The sequence below is a fragment of the Perca fluviatilis genome, chromosome 17, assembly GCF_010015445.1.
Source record: "Perca fluviatilis chromosome 17, GENO_Pfluv_1.0, whole genome shotgun sequence".
Classification (NCBI taxonomy): Eukaryota; Metazoa; Chordata; class Actinopteri; order Perciformes; family Percidae; genus Perca; species Perca fluviatilis.
In genome coordinates, this window is record NC_053128.1 from 8,460,162 (window position 1) to 8,481,977 (window position 21,816).

A 21,816-nucleotide genomic window follows, 5' to 3' on the forward strand; every position below is an offset into this window, starting at 1 on the left:
CCCACCTATGAATCAAAATAAAACTTTCCTCTTATTTGTGAAATAAGCATCCAACCCGTTTCAACTCCACCACTCAAAGAATCGGAATCGAGAATCGATAAGAACCGGAATCGAAAGGAAGAATCGGAATTGGAATCAGAATCGTTAAAATCCAAACGATGCCCATCCCTAATGTTTACCAATCTTGACTATGTCTATTAAAACCTAAGCATTTAGTGTGCTGTAGACGTCTGAGTTTTGACTCCAGTCACGTGATGGTATGAAGCAGCTATATTCATGCCTGTTTGCACACTTACAACTCAATGGCTTTTTCGGTGAAGACTGAGAACGTCATTTCATTTTTCACTGTACGTTGCATATAAAACCCTCGAGCTTTAGTGATTTTTATGCTTTAACGTCGCTTGGATGATCGTGTGTTTCTCTTGTGATGACAATTTCATGAATTTTAATCTTATGAAACTCTTATCATAATCCCATCACTGGATAAGATGAAAAATGCATGCATGCATTTTTGTTTATCCAAAAATAGTTGGTAAGCTGCAAGCAAGGCTGCTTCTCTTCTGAAACGATGATTTAATGGAGATATGAGGTTTCATGAGTCAGTGTTTCCCAGACTTCTTTCCTCTTTCCTTATTTGAATACAACCACGCTTTAGTGACCCCCTCCTGCATCCACGATGATGATTAACCAGATAGACATGTCACATCCTGGAAGCATCATTGTTTTAACGACTTGGTCACACAAATGATTCGGGCCAGTGAAGCTGTTTTGCATTAGGATGGCCTATTTTAAGGCCTATTTCACATGTTTCAGTAGCTGAAATGTGGTGATTTGACTTGATTGACCTGAATTCCTAAGGTGTTGCTGCTCTGAAGTTTAAACATTTTGGATAAAGTGTTCTGCCAGCAGAAAAGCTTCTGTCATGTTTTAAAATGGCAGATATTGAAAGAACACATATGTGTTTTATTAGGGATTTTTTAGTGTCAGCTGGCGTTCTTATCTGTGATCGGTCTTTTGTTGATTAAACACCAATTAAGGGCAGGCTTGAATAGATAGTTGATAGTATTACACACACACACACACACACACACACACACACACACACACAAACAACAGTAGGTTATTGTGGGACGGCTGCACATGGGCGTCTACTTTTTATCGACCTTTGCTTCAGCTGCTCATGTGTAAGAGCCTTACATTTTTTACATAGCTCTATAACCTCTACATTTGTGTACTTTTGGCGTGTGACTGTTTTTCATGTTTTTGGCACCTTACTGCCAGTGAAAGTAAATCTTAATGCTTTAGCATGCAGTGATAATTTAGACAATAGCGTGCTTCCAACTTTGTTGCAGCAGTTGGTTGACGGCTCTTTCCCGTTTTCAACATTACAGTACCTCTGTGTACAAAGACCGCTCCATTAAAAAAAAATAAAAAATGCTTTTCCCAGTTTGGCGTGGAAGAACTTGACTGGCTTGCACAGAGCCCTGACCTCAACCCCATCCAACACCTTTTAGTTGTAAACTGAAACGCTGACTGTAAGTCATGCCTTATCAGTTACCCCACATCAGTGTTGGATTTCAATAATGCTCTTGTGGCTGAATGAGGAAAACAAATCCATGTATCCAGGTCCAAACTTTTGTGGAAAGCCAACACAAAACCAGAAGACCGGGTTTAGAATGACGTGGTCAACAATCACATTCCGTATGGCTTTAATGTTCAGCTGTCCACATACTTATGGCTGTGTGTATTTTCTAAACTGCAATGCATCCCTCTTGTTAACCTATAAAACAATTGCTGCAGAGGAGGGGAATTAAGAGAAAACGATAAATAATAAACTGTATGTAATTTGCCCTGCCAAAAGAATTGGTGGTGAATTTGCTTAGGAGTAAAAAGTATAGGTGTAATCTCTTTTTGTGTTGCTTTATTTAGTCTTGAGAGCTTTGACTATTTTATACACACTAAACTAACATTGTTTTTGCCTTTGGAAGGCAGTTGCTGTAAATATGGGCTATCCAAAATATATTTCACACAAATGAATTCCTTCTATCTGCTCAGATGCGTTTTTAAATGGGACTTCTTTGTCTGAATTATGTTCTACGGTAAGCTATATTAAATCTGTTTTTGTGCGGTCTGTCTGTCTGGGAACCTCACAGCAGGCTCCCTAAAAATCAATGGGAATTTAGGACGGATCCATGTCAGCGGTATTACAGGTGCAAGCCAACTCTACACATGTATCAATACTGTGTTCATTTGTTCGTTATTACTGATAACCAAATTAAAGATTTTTCTTTCTTTTCTTGTATTTCAAACGAGGTTGATGTTATCACACGTTGTTTTAGTTTACGGTTATCTATCACAGGTACTTTTAAACGTAACACCCCTCATCCTCACTCTCATTTGGTATGATCTTAACCAAGCTAGGAGTCGTCGGAGCTAATTTTTGCTCTGATTGTCTAATCTTGATGTTTTTGGAAGGTAAAGTGCGATAATTAAAGTAAAGTAGGCGCAACTTTTACACTTTTTACACTTCGAAACTTAGTTTTTTCTAAACGTTGGCCTCCATCCGACCGGAAACGTCTAACTAGTTTTGTTTTACTCTAAAGTCCCGGGCAGTTCAAAGTGCGTGATGCGAGTAAAACAAGGGGGGCTGCTCACTCTGAGCAGATACGCAACTCAATATTTCACCGTAAGTACTTCCATTTCGAAATTCAAAGTATTCATAAACACAAAAGTTGATCGATAATAGCACTGATATACTCCGGTTACAGTGTTTGGTATGTATGTTTTTAAGGTAGAATTCGTTTTTCGGGAGTTTCCATGAATCCCTGTTGCATCCTGTTGCACCTGCTCTGATGTTAAGCTAAATGTCAGCTAGAAGGTTAGTTTAGTTGGTAAAACACACTTTAAAAGTTAATAAATCCAGCTTAGACTTTGTTTTGACCCTATAGATAATTGTTATTGATATATTGACTTCTCCCGTAATTTATCGCTTTGTCCCATTTACAGTGCGCTTAACGGTAACGTTAACTTTACTTGTCTGGCCTTTGGTGTTCAAAATAACCTGTTTCCTCCTTTTTTTTGTTTTTAACTCTCATCTTTTTGAAGTAGCAAGAGTTAAAGGTGGTAGGGTCCGTAAATGATTGTGTAACGTTACTAGTTACTAAATGTTCTTTATAATGCCTCACAGTGTAACGCGACTCTGTCCCCAGTAGGGGGCAGACTTGTTCAACTTCTCTGTTATCAGCAGCACACACAAACATGTGAACTTTCAGACTGCCTGGGTAGTTTGAGATGAAAAGACAATGCAGTAAAGAATAAAAAGTTACAAACTGATTTCTAGCAAATAGTTGCTAAACAAAAGTATGGACTTTATGTTACATCAGTTATATCCACAGTCTTTAGTTGCACAGCTTAAAACTGACATTCTCCCTCGGAGTACTGAGGTTGACAGATTGAAAAGAATATTAGGGGGAACACAGAAAGCGAGTCATCTTTTCTTTATTGTAGCCTACATACTATGGCGGTTTCCAAGTTGGCTTTTAATTTGAACGTATACTTTATTTTGAATTCAGCGTCTTATACAGTACAATTTCAAAACTATTCAAAGGTTTTCTGTACAGTGCAGTACACAAAACATGTAAGTTTTTCTTCATCCAGTTTGTATCCAGCTGCCTTGGCATTGCTACTGAAGCTAGTATCATTTTACAGCTCTACTTGAAACCTGAGCAGAAATGTCTTATTTTCTGGTTCCAGCATCTCTATGTGATAATTTGGTGCTTGACTATTATTGTAAACAGAATATTGTTGTGGTTTTGGCAAAACAGGACAATTGTAGACCTCACTTTGGAACCGTTTTTTTATTTATTTTTTTATTTACATTTTGTAGACTAAACGATGAGTTGGAAGGCTACATCCACACTACTACGGTTTCTTCTGCCCTTATGATTATTTTAGCACCATTTCAGAAGTAATGTCTGTCCATTCTAACATTCCTGAAAATACATATCACTGGCTATTCACGTACACTGGGCATGCACATGCCGCTAAGGCTGATAGCACCGCTGTGTGCTCCACATTGAGCCTAGTTTTTATTTATTTTCCAACAAAGTTAAAGCGATCACGTGCAGTCAGTGAATGGTTAATATGCTTTCATGTCCGTTTTGGTGAGCCCAGAGGGAAAATATGCCATTTTTTATATATACAATAATTTGTGTGTGTGTGTGTGTGTGTGTGTGTGTGTGTGTGTGTGTGTGTGTGTGTGTGTGTTAGCTCATATTCATTACATTAAATCAGGTACAGCAATTGCCCCAGTGTATTTGCTGTAAGTTTATCAAGTGCAAGACACAAATAAGTAAGCAACGTCCTGGTTACACAAATCAGACACATATACAAATATATCAAAATCAAATTCGGCCCGTGGCCCATTTTTTCATTTCCTACTTTTGACTGAAGCATACAATTTGAAAGTATAAATAATTGAATAACAAATCACCTTTTCTTTTTTCTGATTTTTGGATTCCCAGTTAAACATGAAATGAACAAATAATTAGGGTCGGGTACTGTTTGGATTTTTACGATTCCGATGCCGAACCGGTACTTCTAAAACCATTCCGATTCCTAAACCGATTCTTGAAAAATGACATAAAAGGCTTTTTTTATGGAGTTTTTTTTTTAAATTGAAAATGATTTAAATTGAACAATATATTAATGTTTTAAAGTACTTAAATATATAATAACTAAACCTAAGTCACCTAACACATACAATACATACAATAATTTAACAAATAACAGTTACACTATTAACAAGTAACAACAAATTAAATTTTGAGTTGGTATGCCAACCAGCTTCAAACTTTAGCCGTTCTTTTGCAGAAAAATGACTATATTTGCCTTCTCTGGCAAGACACTACACCTATCCTGACTTATGGCATGTCCTGCACAGGAGAAAACTCTCTCAGGTGGTGTCCAAGAGGTCTGTACACACCCAGGTATGAGTTTGAAAGGGCAGACAATTTGGGGAAGCTGTCCTGCCTCCCCCACCACCAGGCTACAGGCTCTTGTCCTGAACGATAGACTAGCAGAGCAAGTGTAATATGTTTACTAGCGATCACGTGCAGTCAGTGAATGGTTAATATGCTTTCATGTCCGTTTTGGTGAGCCCAGAGGGAAAATATGCCATTTTTTATATATACAATAATTTATGTGTGTGTGTGTGTGTGTGTGTGTGTGTGTCATAAAAGTGTGGGAATGTAGACATTCTTACTCCGTAACAAATCTCAAAATCCCCCAAATGTATCCGTTTATCACCCGTGAGAACCACTAGCACAACGAGCAGAACAAATAACTGTGATTTTGCATGATGTTTGAATTTTAATGTCACCCAAAGAGACTTTATTTAAAGGCATTTTCTTTGACTAAAATCTACCCGCACATTTTTATTTTTTTTTTGTTTTTTAAACAGTGTTCACTCCTCCTCTAAACAATTAGTTTTCCAAGTCACGGCCTGCAAGGATGACCCAGTATTTCATCCTCCCTCCCTGAGAATGTGTTTGTCTCTAGTTATGTAATGGCCAACGCTCAGGAGGCTACGACTTATCCAGCAGGCCTGCCTGCGAGCAGCCGCCACAGTCAAATCACATAGTACAAGAAGACGGTCTGATTAAAACCCAAGTCATTTTATCTGACTTTCGTGAATTAATGTTTCCTCTGTCCACACATTATGGTTCTCTCTTCTGCTGCAGTGTTTTGACCTTTCTGGTGCAAAGGGATGTCAAACAAAAACGAAGAAGCAGTCATTCTTAATACTTCTCTTTATTGATACAACACATTTTTCACCCTGGTTGAGCATAAAAACAAAATACTCTACAAAATATGTTTTCAGAGATCTTACTTGCAATGCAAGTAAAATGTTTATCTTTACATGTCATCTGATCTCATCTTAAAATATTGTCATTTCATAAATTTTCAAACATACTGTATACCTTGTGTTGAGAGTTGAGCAGTTTAGAGCATAGAAATCAAATGAACATCATTCAATTTCTATGGTCTACTTTTATACTAATTTAATCAGTGGGCTCAATCACCATTGTGTTGTCTCCTTCAGTGATAGATAGTGGCTTAACAGACATTTATTTCAATGAAAGTCTTCGAGATTACAGCTTTAAGTTTAAGTAGAATTTTTAGATGTACATTTCAAATGCCAGTGCCAAAACAAAGATCCTCAGTGTGTTCTTTTCTCTGAAGTGTATGTGTGGCCTTGTCCTGTTTTCATTCACACAGTCCTATCTGGATTCCCCTCGTTGGCCAGAAGATAAAAAAAAGTGGGTTATGATGGGTGAGCTGCCAGCCCCAGTCATGCCCCCGCTTCACTAAACCTGGGCCTGAGATGTCAGCGGCACACGGATTTCACTTTCCATCTTAGTTACAAAAATCCTCCCAACAATCTAAAATCCCAGCCATTGTGCTGCCACCAAATCAGATTTGCACTCTGCGCACGTTTTTAGCGTTCGTTTGTCTTTGCTGATGTGTGAGTCATCTCTAAAACTTTGAAGAGTGTCTGATATATCTCAGGATCTGAGCAGACCTCAAACCCAAAAATGTGTGGTGTGATTTGCTGCTGTGTTTGTGGATGAATACTCAGGCATTTAATCACAGCGTGCCTGTGCAGAAGTCGGTGTGTCTGTACGTTTACACTGTCTGCAGACGATGGGATTTGGGCTGAATGTAGGCCAGCAGAATCCCTATTACGTCAAAGGCAGGCAGGCGGGCAAATGCAAGAAGAGAGCTGCTGGTGGTTGTGCAGCTGTGACCATGGAGTCGGCTGTGGCGCACATCAGTCTGCCAGAGCACCGCTGGCGGTGAACAGGGAGAGAAGCAGCTAGGAAGAGACGGAGAGCGCCAACGATGAAGACCGTGCTCAGCCTGCACAGGAAATGGGCCCACGCGGTCAAGACTATACGTATCCTTCAGGGACTCGTAAGTGTGATTCTGCTACAGATTTGATCAGCTCTGTGGCCAGGTCAAGTGGCTCGGTCAGGCTGGTTCTGTAATGGTAGTGGTTGTTTGTTTTTAAATGGAAAGTGCTTCTGTAGTGGGTTAAGTTGAGTTCAGTCGAGTTTTGTCCTGAAATGAGGGATCCAGAATTGCAGAAATTGTCGTCAGCTGTTCTAAAATGATGATTTGGGATCAAAATAAATTATGGCATTTATTATGGTTCATTTTCGTCGAGAAATTGAGATGTGATCTGTGATTTTTGGAAATCAACTTTCATTTGGCTTTAAATGATGGAATACTTTTGACAAAAGTTAGTTTGTGCTTCATAAGGACTGATGGATGGACTAATTGGATTATTGATTAGTCACTTAACAGGAAACTAATGATGACGATTAATTATGTTGAGTTTAAAAAATGGGTGGGGAAAATACAGGTTTCAGCTTCTCAAATGCAAAGATGTGGTTGTCTTTGTTTTTCTCTGTTTTATACGATTTAATAACTTTTTGTACTCGTCAGACAACAAAACCAATTTCAAGACATTGGGTTTGGCTCTACTATTTCTTATTAGTCTTGACAATTAATCAAAAAAGATTATTTTAATTGATAACTAGAAGGGCACTCAGAGAGCACAGACCTCCGCCAAGACATGCCCGATCTTGTAATGTTTATGCAGTGGGATTTTTTTTCCCCCAGTCGTGAATAAATTTTTTCCGATCATTCTGTCACCACATGAATGCAGCACAGTTGCCCTGTCTCGCAATGTTAACGTGAAAGTGAAACATAATGCGTTTATCCCTCCTGTGATTCGGATACGCCCCAAACTTTACTAGTGAAAGTAAAGTAATTGTTGTTGTGAGTTGTCCGTTTCTTGGTTGTTATATGACTTGAAGTTTAGCAAATGTGTATCTTATAACTAATTTATGCAACCCGAAGAAGTACTTCTAAATGCTGAATTATTTCTAAATGCTTGTTAAAGAAAGCTAACTGATCAATCAATATTTAATGAACAAGAGCCAGAAGTTTCTTTGTCAAACTTGTTGTAAACAGTTCAGCAGAGGCCTGCCATTGTTACGCTGGGAGCTCCTGGTTGTGTAACGACAGCATACGTAGGCCAATGAACTGGCTTTGTCGTTTTCACGTAATATGTTATTAATCTGTCGGGTGAAATGAAACTACCCATGGTAATCTTTCCTTTCTCTCCACAGAACCCGGTCATGGAGGAGACCGTGTGGGAGCAGTACACCGTGACCTTGCAGAGGGTGAGTCCATCTGCCCCACAATACACCAGACCTCATCTCATTTAAAGTATTTACATTTTATCCATAAACACAGGCTGTTAAACCCAGTGCTTCACTGGGAGCGCATTTCAATTCTTATTTTGACACATTGCAGTCAACTAACAATTAAGAGATCATAGAGTGCCCATGCTACAGATGTAACGGACATTCCCCTTTCAACTGAATGAGAGCCAAAGTAAACTTATGCAGTTGTGAAGAAAATATAATGAATAATGTGAAAAACTAACACAAGAAGATCAACTATTTCCATATCAATACAAAATACAACACGCACGTGCGCGCACACACACACACACACACACACACACACACACACACACACACACACACACACACACACACACTCACTCACTCTCTCTGTGTATATGTATTAGGGCTGCCCCCTGAAAGTCAAATATTTAACTCCTGGGGACATTTCGGTCCCCAGGAGTAGCTGCAGAGTGAGCGCTCCTCGTGTTCACTCTCCCCTCCGGGGAAAGTCATCCTGTCCGCTCACTGAGTTCAGCGACGGGTACAGGCAGCTGCCGGGGGGAGAAGAGAGGCTTTGCCCGGGCAAGCTCCGAGATAACGCTATCTTCTGCCTTCTTCTTAAAAGTGGTAACTTTACAGCTCACAGCAACTTAATATCTAGTGTTGGCAAAAAAAAAAAAATATATATATATATATATATATATATATAAAACATGGAGCATTTAGCTGCTTAAGAGTTGGTCGAGATCAAAACAGAGCTAAAATGAACTTGCATTCATCAGGTGGACACAAACAGGAGTTGAATGGTGATGCTCAATGGGCAAAAAGTAAAGCTCTTTTTGCTAACAAGTTTGCCATACCAACTTTATTTGGTGATAATATGTTGATGCTGTTTTTACAGCTTGTTGTGTAGCCCCAAGTTGAAATTTATGGATAGAATGTGAAATGTTTTTTTTTTTTTTTTTTTTTTTTTTTCTTCAATGGTCAGAACATTTTATAGAGCTTGGGTGTGGGGTTCTGCAAGGAGAATTTGGACTCATGGCCGCAGTAATGTGTCAATGGCAAAAACTGCCAAAGTTGGTTTTAGTCAATTATCACGTAAACCCACAACTTCTTTGAGCTTTTAAAATGTTTTTTTTAGTACTTTATTTTTTAAATGTCATGTTGTTGAAATGAATACCTCAGACTAAGTGAGAAATCCTAGCCTAAGTTAAAAGTTTGGAATCTGGTAACTTGTGTTTATGACTGTGTATCACTTGATATGGACCCATACCAAAGTGATGCGTTTTTCTATATCATACTTTGATGTAGTTCTCAACTGTTAAATGATATCTGAACATAAGCAGCTTTACAAGAGCTTTGCCCAAATACAATACAGACTAAATTGTCAAAATTATGAAAAAACTGTTTGAAAAAATAGGTAAACAAGATTACAAATCTGACCAGACATTCAATGTCAGCTTTTGGTACTAAGTTTGGTACTTTTGGTAACAAGTTCAGTGTATAATAATAATAACCACTAGTTACAGCATCGTTGTTAAATCGTTAACACTTTCTTAAATGTGGCTGTGCCACATCTCGCCACCAGCCAAGTGAACCAGGTTCTACACTGTTGGTATTGTTAAACACGTGTACGACTGTGTGAGCAGACCAAACTAGTTGAGCTTAGGTAATCATCATGATGAGCTCATTGTCTCCTGCTGCGGTTCACTGAAGCCAAAAAAAGCAGATTTAGTGCAAAAAAAAAAAAGTCCTCTGCTGCAGGCAATGTGACCCCCGACGCCCAACCCCACCACAGCCAGCTGTCACGCTCTGCTCTGTACATCTACTTTTTGTCCTCCTCTACCTTTTGTTAACGGAGCAGACTTTTTAAAGAAGTTTCCTCTGCTGCTGCCTGTGTCCCCCAGAATATCCCTCACCGCATCTAAGGAAAAAGACCATCATCATAATATAACATAATATTCATCTGCTCTTTGGCCAATGTTACAGGACATACTTCGATTTTATTGTGATGTAAGTGTGCCCCATTTAGCCAAATGGCTAATTTTATTCTGCAGGTTGACATTAAAAAGAAAAAAAGACAGCTCTACACACACTGAAGTATATAGCAGGATACAGAATATACCCAAATTGCTTTTCTTATGTTAAAGAGGAAAGATTACACATGTTAATTATTACTTTACAACAACAGACAAGACTAACATTAGAAAGGACAACAAAATACAGTGCTATACGCATTTACATCTTGGACATAACCCACACAAAGCATGTAAAGCACACAAGGCAAACAGTATTAAACATCACATAAAGCGTACATATTGCAAACAAAATGGACAGAAGATGAACTGGGGTTTAATAAGTTTTCTGTTCTGAATGTAAATCAGTAACTGTGTTTAAATAGGTAACCCACTCAAGATCTGGGCTTAATAAATGTGTACTGTATGAGATTACTAGATGCCAAGGAAAAACAAACATGGAGGATGGGAACAAAGCAGTAGAGATTTGAGAGGCACCGTTTGATTCCTGGCACTGTTTTGGATTTCACTGTTCAAAATGGCAGAGCAAAGTCCCGATGTGATTTAAAAAAAAAAAAAAAAAAAATTTGGTTACGCTGTCTGTGTCAAAGTAAATATAATGGATAATAAAAGCAATATGTGGACACATCTGGATGTGACTGATAGAGCTATCATCCAACTTAAATGACATACGCTGCTTATTCTTATGCATCTTAATAATTGAAGTGACATTCAGCAGCATTGAAAAAAATAAATGTATATCATATAAATAAATCTTTGCTGACCTTTTTTAAAAACCCTTTTTGTACCAGTGTGGGGTTTTTCCTTCTTTCACTTTATTTGAACAAATACATGCCTGTTTTTTCTGTTTATTTGGTAGAGAATACTCTGTCCTCTCCTGCTCATATAACCTTTTCAAAAGTCAGATTATGTCAAACATGCTTTGTTGTCAAGCTAAAGACAAAGCTCACATCACGAAAAGTTGACGTTTTGCAGACATCTGGCAGCAACAGTCTATTCAACTACTTGTTAAGTACTGTATTTCATTCTTCACCGAATATTTTCATAACTGGAATTAATTCATTTTTAAGATTAGTATATCAGAGCAAAAGAATCTGTTCATGTCTTTTTATCTTCCTTCATTTTTGCCTCTGCTCGTACTTTCTCCCTCCCTCTCCCTCCACGGCCATCTGCTATAGACAGAGGGAAGTGGTGAATTGTATTTTTTTTTTTGTACAGATGGAAGGGAGAGGATAAAGAGACCGGGTCATCAAATCTCTGACCTAATCTCATCTGGGCAAACTGCAGCAGTGGCAGGTAGAATCATTCAAAGCCACGTTTCCAAAGAAGCCTTTAAAAACGGAGACGTTTGTAAATGAACATTAAACCTCGGGGGGAAAGTGTGTGCACAAGGCTACGGAAGATGGGCATGTAGGCGCTGAACTGCTGCACAGTCATCCATGCATGACTTCAGTTTGCACAATTGTTATCACAATCAGAGTCAAAATGCAGGTCCTTTTAATCGCCATGCACAAAACACGTACAACCAGGATAATGCACTGTGAGCTGACACACCAAAGGGATTACAGGAACACACACACACACACACACACACACACACACACACACACACACACAAAAACACACACACACACACACACACACACACACACACACACAGAATAAATAAAGACCACGTGATTTACATGGTTTCTTTTTTTTGTTCTCAGGATCCGAAGATGGGCTTTGGCATCGCAGTGTCAGGGGGGCGGGACAACCCGAACGAAGAAAGTGGCGAGACCTCCATTGTGGTGTCCGACGTCCTGCAAGGAGGACCTGCTGATGGCTTGTTGTTGTGCGTACCGTTGTTGCTCATAATTTAGTATTTAATCCTTGAACTGCACACAGAACTCTCATACATCTTTTCACACCGAGGGCTTTAAACACGTTGACCAGCTCGGCTTCACGACCCAGGTCTAGAGGTGGGCCGGACGCGGCTTAGATGCGGGTCACTTTCAATGTAAATTGCACACGGACAGTTTCTAACAACCGGGACCGGTCAAATTATTTCATTGGTTGAAAATGGGGATGCACACCGTGAAGCAATTGTCACAGGCCGCCGAGACATCATAGATTTTTCTATCTTTTTTTATAATGAGACGGGAAGCCGTCAGCAAAGCTTAACTTTAATTTTAATGTTATTAAACAAAGAGAAATGTTTCCCCCTCATCCTTAAATGGTCATAAATCGATATTCGAGTGGCTTACTTCCTTGTTTACTGCTGCACCTGCGATGAATGAAATAAGAATGAAACTAAGCGTCTCTCTCCACATAATCATCTATTGAGTGTTTGATGGTTATTTATTTGTGCTTTAGAAATAACCACTGTGAAACAATTAGAAAATACTGTTATATTTATCTCATTCACAGCTCCGTTCCGCGCTCTCACTCACTCACTCACTCACTCACTCACTCACTCACTCACTCACTCTCACACATACATACATACATACATACAGTGCCTTGCGAAAGTATTCGGCCCCCTTGAACTTTTCGACCTTTTGCCACATTTCAGGCCTCAAACATAAAGATATAAAACTGTAATTTTTTGTGAAGAATCAACAACAAGTGGGACACAATCATGAAGTGGAACGAAATTTATTGGATATTTCAAACCTTTTAAACAAATAAAAACTGAAATAGTGGGTGCAAAATTATTCAGCCCCCTTAAGTTAAACTTGCTTGGCGCGCGCACCTTTTGCTACGATTACAGCTGTAAAGTTACGCGGGGTATGTCTCTATCAGTTTTGCACATCGAGAGACTGACATTTTTGCCCATTCCTCCTGCAAAACAGCTCGAGCTCAGTGAGGTTGGATGGAGAGCGTTTGTGAACAGCAGTTTTCAGTTCTTTCCACAGATTCTCGATTGGATTCAGGTCTGGACTTTGACTTGGGCATTCTAACACCTGGATATGTTTATTTGTGAACCATTCCATTGTAGATTTTGCTTTATGTTTTGGATCGTTGTCTTGTTGGAAGACAAATCTCCGTCCCAGTCTCAGGTCTTTTGCAGACTCCATCAGGTTTTCTTCCAGAATGGTCCTGTATTTGGCTCCATCCATCTTCCCATCAATTTTAACCATCTTCCCTGTCCCTGCTGAAGAAAAGCCGGCCCAAACCATGATGCTGCCACCACCATGTTTGACAGTGGGGATGGTGTGTTCAGGGTGATGAGCTGTGTTGCTTTTACGCCAAACATAACGTTTTGCATTGTTGCCAAAAAGTTCGATTTTGGTTTCATCTGACCACAGCACCTTCTTCCACATGTTTGGTGTGTCTCCCAGGTGGCTTGTTGGCAAACTTTAAAACCGACACTTTTATGGATATCTTTAAGAAATGGCTTTCTTCTTGCCACTCTTCCATAAAGGCCAGATTTGTGCAGTATACGACTGATTGTTGTCCTATGGACAGAGTCTCCCACCTCAGCTGTAGATCTCTGCAGTTCATCCAGAGTGATCATGGGCCTCTTGGCTGCATCTCTGATCAGTCTTCTCATTGTATGAGCTGAAAGTTTAGAGGGACGGCCGGGTCTCGTAGATTTGTAGTGGTCTGATACTCCTTCCATTTCAATATTATCGCTTGCACAGTGCTCCTTGGGATGTTTAAAGCTTGGGAAATCTTTTTGTATCCAAATCCGACTATAAACTTCTCCACAACAGTATCTCGGACCTGCCTGGTGTGTTCCTTGTTCTTCATGATGCTCTCTGCGCTTTACACGGACCTCTGAGACTATCACAGAGCAGGTGCATTTATATGAGGAGACTTGATTACACACAGCTGGATTCTATTTATCATCATTAGTCATTTAGGTCAACATCGGATCATTCAGAGATCCTCACTGAACTTCTGGAGAGAGTTTGCTGCACTGAAAGTAAAAGGGGCTGAATAATTTTGGCCGCCCACTTTTTCAGCTTTTTTATTTGTTTTAAAAAGTTTGAAATAGCCAATGAATTTCATTCCACTTCATAATTGGGACCCACTTGTTGTTGATTCTTCACAAAAAATTACAGTTTTATATCTTTATGTTTGAGGCCTGAAATGTGGCAAAAGGTCGAAACGTTCAAGGGGGCCGAATACTTTCGCAAGGCACTGTACATACATACATACATACATACATACATACATACATACATACATACATACATATTCTTCGCTTGCCCAAGCTCGCAGCTCGTCTACCCAGCCTACTGTACAATCAGAGCTATATTAAATTTAGTAAAATTCACATCCCATTCAATAGTGGAGTTACGTAACCAAATTTTGCTATACCATTTATACTGAGGTATATGTTCCTTTTAATATCCCTGTATGTATTAGACCATGGTAGGCAAGAAAAATGCTTTTTGCATCAATGTTTATTTGTCCGGTATTTGATTCACAGGATTTGCCAAAAACAGACATTCCTTAAAGTCAATTTATTCATAGTCTTCCAAAACTTAAGAATTTTATGGTATACTGCAATAGGAAATTATATGTCCAATATATGCCCATGGTCCAAAACAAACCCATGGCTCATTTAATCAATGCAACAGCTGACAGGGATTAGTTCACTTATATATATATATATATATATATATATATATATATATATATATATATATATATATATATATATATATATATATATATACACACACACACAGACACACACACACACACACAGCACTTTGATTATTGTTTTTATGGCTTAAAGGATTTATTTCCTTACTTGCATCGCATTATATTCCTTATTGGAAACTATCTGAACAGCGACACAGCCATTAGTGTTCCACCTGTCACTTTATGTTCAAACAAAATATTAAATGTATTTATAAAAGTTATGTCTTTATTTTTGCAATAAACATTCACATTTAGCAACCTGAGAGTACCTACCTGAGAATGCCAGTTTTTAAATTTAGCATGTTTTGCTCATACCAATGTGTGTTTGTTTGTGTAGTGAGAATGACCGAGTGGTGCAGGTGAACGCCATCCCCATGGACGGGGCCATCCACTCCTTCGCTGTCCAGACCCTCAGGAAGTGTGGCAAAGTAGCAAAGATTGTAAGTACAACTTTTGCTTTGTTATTTGAACCTGACCTGATGCATGTTGGGGGTTTGAAACTTCATATTCATTGATCCTGCCTCTCTCCTTGTATTTCCTCTCTCTTTTTTCCAGCTAAGAAAAGAAATGTATTGAAATGTTTGTTGTGACCTCTGACCTGACCTTTTTTTTCTTTTGATCAACAGACAGTCAAGAGGCCCAGGAAGGTTCCAGTCAATCTATTGAACCGTCCCCCGTCACCTGATGACCGAGTCTTCAACAACGACTACAATGACGATTACTACGAGCAGGACCGCCGTAGTATGTACAGCAGCCGGAGTGGAGGTGGGCGGGACCACAGCCTGGAGAGGGAGCGAGGCGGGGGAGGCTACATGGATTCTGGCTACCAAACACGTGAGCGTGACTACGACAGGGACTATGACCGGCGGGAACGTGGTAGAGGCACAGAGAGAGACCTGAGCCCGGACCGGCAGTACAAGAGAGATGGCAGCAGAGGTCGCACTTTGGACCGAGAACGCAGCCCGGATCGCCCCTACAAGGGGGACCACATGCCCGTGCGCGACTACAGCCCGGACAGGAGGTACCGCAGCGAGCACGCGTTAGACAGAGACCACAGTCCCGACCGGCGCTACCGCAGCGAGCGAACGTTGGACCGCACCGACAGCCCAGACCTGCGCTACACACGTGACAGCCCTGCACGAGGCCGCGGCCGCGACCGCAGCTTCGAACGAGGACGGGAACCCATTCCCAGTGACCTGAGGAAGTACGAGGAGCCGCCAAAGCGGAGTGGGAGTAGAGACCGTCTGGAGCGCTCCCCGTCACCTGTCGCCATGCCCATCCCTCTGCCCCGCCCCACCCGGGACCTGGAGCCACTAGAGAAACCCATGAATGTGCTGCTGCTGAAGAACCGGCCAAACGAAGGTGTGAAACTAACTAATCTTGTGACTGTTGTTAGGCTGTTTGATTCCATTTTCACAACAAAATATATAGTTTTAAAACAGCTATTTTTTATTTATTTTTTTCTTCTCTTTCAAGGAAGTCTGGGTGTCTTTTTTTTGTAGGATGTAAAGCCTGTTTATGTGTTGATACTATACAAAGAGGATTTTTTTTATCCATCTTTTCCAGAGTATGGCCTTCGTCTTGGCAGTCAGCTCTTCATCAAAGAGATGACCAGCACAGGACTCGCCAGCAGAGATGGGAACCTGCAGGAAGGGGACATTATTTTAAAGGTAGGGTCAAGGTTTTTCCTCAAAGTGCAGATTGTGAACAAGCTTCGTGTCAGATAATGATTATTGATTGATGTCTCATTATTCTTTTGTTAATATTTAAACTCCAACTTCTGGTGCAGGGGCTGAGTTTAGCCATTTAGGATGCTGTGTATTTTATTTGAAAAAAACAACAACAAAAACTAAGATTTCTTTCTTGTTTTTAAACTTCTCATAATCTCTCTCTCTCTCTCTCTCTCCCCCCATATCAATACTGTTGCATTGTTTCTTTGTAGTTAGTGCAGTGATTAGCATCTGACTGGCTCCTGTTCTCCTCTCTGTCAGATTAACGGTACGGTGACAGAAAACCTGTCACTCAGCGACGCAGGGAAGCTGATCGAGAAGTCCCGCGGGAAGCTGCAGCTGGTGGTGCAGAGAGACAAACGGCAGGTGCTGATCCGAGTCCCCCCAATGGCGGACAGCGACTCGGAAATCGATGGTGAGAGACACTTGAAACTGAAAAGCAGCAGGTCCTATCCAGAGTAAAGGCAAACCCTAACGAGTGGCCGCCTTCATCGTATATATAAACCCACTGCGAATATGAACCTCATATTTAACTGTAGAAAAATTGGAGCTGTTGTTGTATTTGTCCATTAAACTTGTCTTCCCTTCATAAAATAAAAGGTGTACAAACACATCAGGTTTTATTATTTATATGTGTACAAATATTTGACCAAGCAGTACTGGCACTAACCAGAGATTCACCATATTATCTTCATTATTCTTTCACCGTCATGATTACTCACTCTTTTATACCTGGTTTTAATGTCACATGACCAGACGGCGTGCTGTGATTGGTAGGAACCAATCTAGAAAAATGGTGTGAGTGGATTGTTCACTGACCAAATGTTTGCGGGGGGGGGGGGAGATAGCCGGAAGACTTGTGACCCACTTTCTGTGGTTTTAGGACTCAGTGTGTGTGTGTGTTTCTGTATGTGTGAAAGTGCTCCCCCGCCTCAGGCAGGGTGACCTAATCCCCCATCATAATCCTGCTAGTGGATATGACAAAATTTCATTATGGTAAGGTTGGCACCGCAGCAGCCCTCTGGTTTTTGCCGTCCAGTATCCCTCTCTGTAAAGACTTCTGAGAACAATAGGGACTGATTGTGTGTGTGAGGAGTTTCAGCTCTGCAAGGTTTAAATCACCTTAAGTGCATCTACTTAATTTTGCTTTGTAATGGATTTCTACGCTTCATCAATCAAGCCATGCTAAAGTACAAATAATCTATCCTTTGTTTCTAAACGTCAAGATCCTTGGAGCGGGTAGTACATATTATGACTGGGCGTACTTCACTTTGTAGTGATGTGACCTTTATTTATGTGCCACCTTGTGTGTGTGTGTGTGTTTGTGCCCTTTCCTGCTTCCATGACCTGTGGGCCATTTGAATTGTGTAAAAGCCATGTTATGTAATTTAAGAAGAAATTCTACATTTTACTTTTACTTACTCTTGTGTTTAGTCTCCTTTTTATATTACCTGAACGTGAAGGCAATATGAAACCCAAAGGCATCACAGACACCTCTTTGAACTTGCTTGTTCATGTGTGTTGCAGATATCTCCGAGATTGAGTCGTACCGCTCCTACTCTCCACAGGATGACCGGCGGGGCCACCACTCCGACCTCTCCTCCCACTCCTCCAATGAGAGGCTAAGAGAGAAGCCCAGGTAAGCGGTCGTTAAATCTAGAGCCAAGGAAGGAATTATTTCCCTTACCTTAAGTTTAACTGCTTGATTTTAGAGTTTTGTTTTTAACAAAGGAAAGCCATAAAGAGTCCACTAAGATATCCCATTCAAGTCATTTCATTATCTTTGTGTGATTAATACAGCAGAAAAATCGGGATATGCTGGATTATGTTTTTTTTGTTTCATGGAGCTTAGCTAAGCCATCACATTAAATAGATTTACAGTGGTGATCATTATGTTTTTCCTTTTGCATCAACTAAGTGCTATTACGTTTAGCTGTATATTTATTTTTATCACCCATTTTAGTCTTAACCTGATAGTATCGACTGACTTTGGGGGCTCGGGTTTGGGGGTTTCAGGGGTTATTGAGGGATGACATGCAGCAAAGGTCCTGAGCTGAACTGACTCACCAGAATGTCCTATTAAAGAGACTTATTCTGAATTTGTATAATTACCAGAGAGGACCCACCCAACAGACTGGCAAAAATGGGCGCCATGCCAACACCATTCAGAATTCCAGACAGGGCTGTAGAAGACATGCCCCCTTTGTCGGCAGAGAGGGAGGAGCCCCGACCAGAAACGCCACCAGGTATTTCTCCTTCTCTTTTATATAAAGCTTTGATCATTAACCAGGTTTAAGTAGATGTAAATGCTGCAACTTGTCAATTTTAACATGTTTTTTTTCTGTGTCTGCAGTACTAGCAGCCACTGTAGTCCCAAGGGTTCATGCTCCTCCTAAGGTGCCCCTAAAGCCAAGCATAGAGGACCTGGAAGTGTATGGGTCAGTATATCACAAATACTTATTCAGGGTGTCACCGTCTAGATTTTTGACCACACATCCGTTTCGTCTCTCTCTGGGTTCATCTGGGCATGTCCATTCATTTTAGTTTTGTTGAGGTTTTATACAATTGTGTAGCCTTCCAGTAGTGTTCATTATGCCAAACATTCATATTTTGGTGGAAGTAAGTATGTTTTAACGTCAAAATGCTGTTTTCCCAAGCTAAGAAATGTTCCGCACGTGACCTGATGTAGCTTTCTGTATGGTGACTTTGCTTCAGAACAGTACAGTAACTTGAATGGCAGTCAGCACGGCCCCATTTTTGGAGAAGTGGACAGGAAGCTAAGCAATGTACTGCTGTGGACGCCACGTTAGGTCGGATCTGAAAGTCCGAAAGCAGTATGTACTGCTGTGGACAGGTACCAGCAAAAACATATCTTAGCCACTTAAAAACGGACCACCTAAAAAAAAATATATATATTTTCACCGTTTTACCTTACCATCAGACAGCCCTTTCAGCCGGGGAACTGAAGCAGTTATTTCGCTCTCTTCAAATCTACCGGACTCCAAACGTGTGGCTAAAGCTGAGTGGGTGTTCTCATTTGAAAAACCATGAAAAGAACACAGATGGACCCGGCCTTTAAGCCAGAGACCCATAGTGAAAATTGTATATGAAAGAATTTCCTTTCTTTCCTTTATGTATGTGTAAAATGGGATCTTGCTTTCATCACCCAGGCCAAACACAGTGATGGTGCGTTTCCAGAAAGGTGACAGTGTGGGTATGAGACTGGCAGGGGGAAATGATGTTGGCATCTTCATTGCTGGTGTTCAGGAGGACAGCGCAGCTGAGCAGGAGGGTCTCCGCACAGGAGATCAGATCATGAAGGTGAGACTTATCTTATTCAACAACAAAAACGGCAGAGGAAACCTTATTTTGACTCAATAGTAAAGACACAGAGTTTGTTCATCAGGATCCCCATTAGACTCTGACCAGGATGTAGGCACCAACTATTGAACAGTACTGTAAACATAGCATAATGACAAAAGAATAATAAGAGAGAGGCTAAATTAAAATTATGTATCAACAAAATCATTAAAGGCACAATCCATGTTGTAAATGTAAACCAAAGGCAGGATTAGAATCAACTATCACCCCAAACATTGATGGGCAGAACTGAGAAGTAATCAGCCCTTTTTTTAAGCTTGTGCTGGTGTTCAGGTATCTTATTCTTTTGTGTAAAAAATGTCCCATTTGATCAGCTGGTTATGTTGTATTTAAGTATTTTCTATACTATACCACTCTCTTTTATGGTATCTCTTAAATGTTGTGTCTGTTTCAGGTGAACAACATGGACTTCAGAGGCATGGTGCGTGAGGATGCTGTCCTCTACCTCCTGGAGATTCCCAAAGGAGAAGATATAACCATTCTTGCTCAAAGCAAACCTGAAGGTACTATACTCTACATGTAGTTAGAGAATTGTAGTGGAACCCCAATTGAGCCTTGTGGTACACTAAATCCACTTTACAGGGGGTGAGGTTGAGTAATTTATTTCCCACCCGTAGTCTGAGGTCATTAGGTCAGAGGCTATTAGTGGTTCCCCGCACTCATTTTAAAACTAGAGGGGATCGATCATTCCAAGCAGTGGCTCCTAGGCTGTGGAATGCCTTGCCTCCCTTTCTACGTTGTGTGAATTATGTCAAATCTTTTAAAAAGCAATTGACGATAGGCTTTTAGTTAGTCAAGGTTTTTTTATGGTTCTTTGTTATGTATTTTATTTGTATTTACATTTTCTTGTATTTCAATTTTTTGTATTGTATTACATTTTATTGTGAAGCACTTTGTGATTTTCATCTGTGAAAGGTGCTATACAAATGAACTTTATTACTTACTTACTTAGTTATTTGGTTTTAACTTTAGTTTTGTATCATTGGTTTTCTGTTTCAGTGTACAAGGACATTTTAGCATCTGGCAGAGGTGACTCTTTCTTCATCAGGACCCACTTTGAGTATGAGAAGGAGTCCCCTCAGAGCCTTCCTTTCACCAGAGGAGAGATCTTCAAAGTGACGGACACACTTTATGATGGCAAACTGGGCAACTGGCTCGCAATCCGCTCTGACAAAGACAACCAGCTGCGGGAGAAAGGAATCATCCCCAACAAGAGCAGGTGTGTGTGCAGGGGTAGTGGTTGTGGTGGTTATGTATTAAAGGTCCCATGGCATGAAAGTTTCACTTTATGAGTTTTTTTTAACATTAATATGAGTTCCCCCAGCCTGCCTATGGCCCCCAGTGGCTAGAAATGGCGATAGGTGTAAACCGAACCCTGGGTATCCTGCTCGGCCTTTGAGAAAATGGCTCTAGTGGCTGTAATTCTGCACCAAGGCTGAATTCTGGGAAAGAGACTTCAGATACAGTATTAGGGGACCACTAAGGTCTATATAAAAGCATCCAAAGAGCACCATGTCATGGGACCTTTAAGTATTTGTTAAAATAACTTGCCATGACGTGTGTGCTTCTGTAATGTTAGTGTTGGTCATGCTAGCACAAATTCAATTCAGTCATTCACTGGCTTAGGAGCAGCTAACTGCATCCTCTATCAGCTCTACCGTCCAGCAGCACAAGGCTCTGCTTCATCCAGAGAAGGTAAAGTCCGCACAACAGCTTAATGCTCCGGATCTTATCTGTTTTCATCACATCACATGATCAGAGGTCATGTGA

The 21,816-nt window shown here is 40.4% G+C and overlaps 1 protein-coding gene across 8 annotated transcripts in view; it reads left to right on the plus strand.

The window, feature by feature from the left end:
• Positions 1 to 21,816, plus strand: part of tjp2a (tight junction protein 2a (zona occludens 2)) — a 44,842-nt gene that overhangs the window by 14,190 nt on the left and 8,836 nt on the right. For 5 of the 8 annotated variants that reach the window (XM_039778953.1, XM_039778955.1, XM_039778947.1 and 2 more), the window contains exons 3-14: positions 8,199 to 8,252; positions 12,007 to 12,131; positions 15,273 to 15,375; positions 15,562 to 16,297; positions 16,502 to 16,605; positions 16,927 to 17,080; positions 18,193 to 18,304; positions 18,781 to 18,911; positions 19,019 to 19,103; positions 19,836 to 19,986; positions 20,441 to 20,549; positions 21,046 to 21,265. In XM_039778953.1, the coding sequence (XP_039634887.1) occupies positions 8,199 to 8,252; positions 12,007 to 12,131; positions 15,273 to 15,375; positions 15,562 to 16,297; positions 16,502 to 16,605; positions 16,927 to 17,080; positions 18,193 to 18,304; positions 18,781 to 18,911; positions 19,019 to 19,103; positions 19,836 to 19,986; positions 20,441 to 20,549; positions 21,046 to 21,265 (2,084 nt within the window). Of the gene's footprint in view, positions 1 to 2,413; positions 2,687 to 6,751; positions 6,976 to 8,198; positions 8,253 to 12,006; positions 12,132 to 15,272; positions 15,376 to 15,561; positions 16,298 to 16,501; positions 16,606 to 16,926; positions 17,081 to 18,192; positions 18,305 to 18,780; positions 18,912 to 19,018; positions 19,104 to 19,835; positions 19,987 to 20,440; positions 20,550 to 21,045; positions 21,266 to 21,816 lie in introns of those variants that run through there. The other 3 variants (XM_039778951.1, XM_039778950.1, XM_039778952.1) reach the window with 3 other exon arrangements.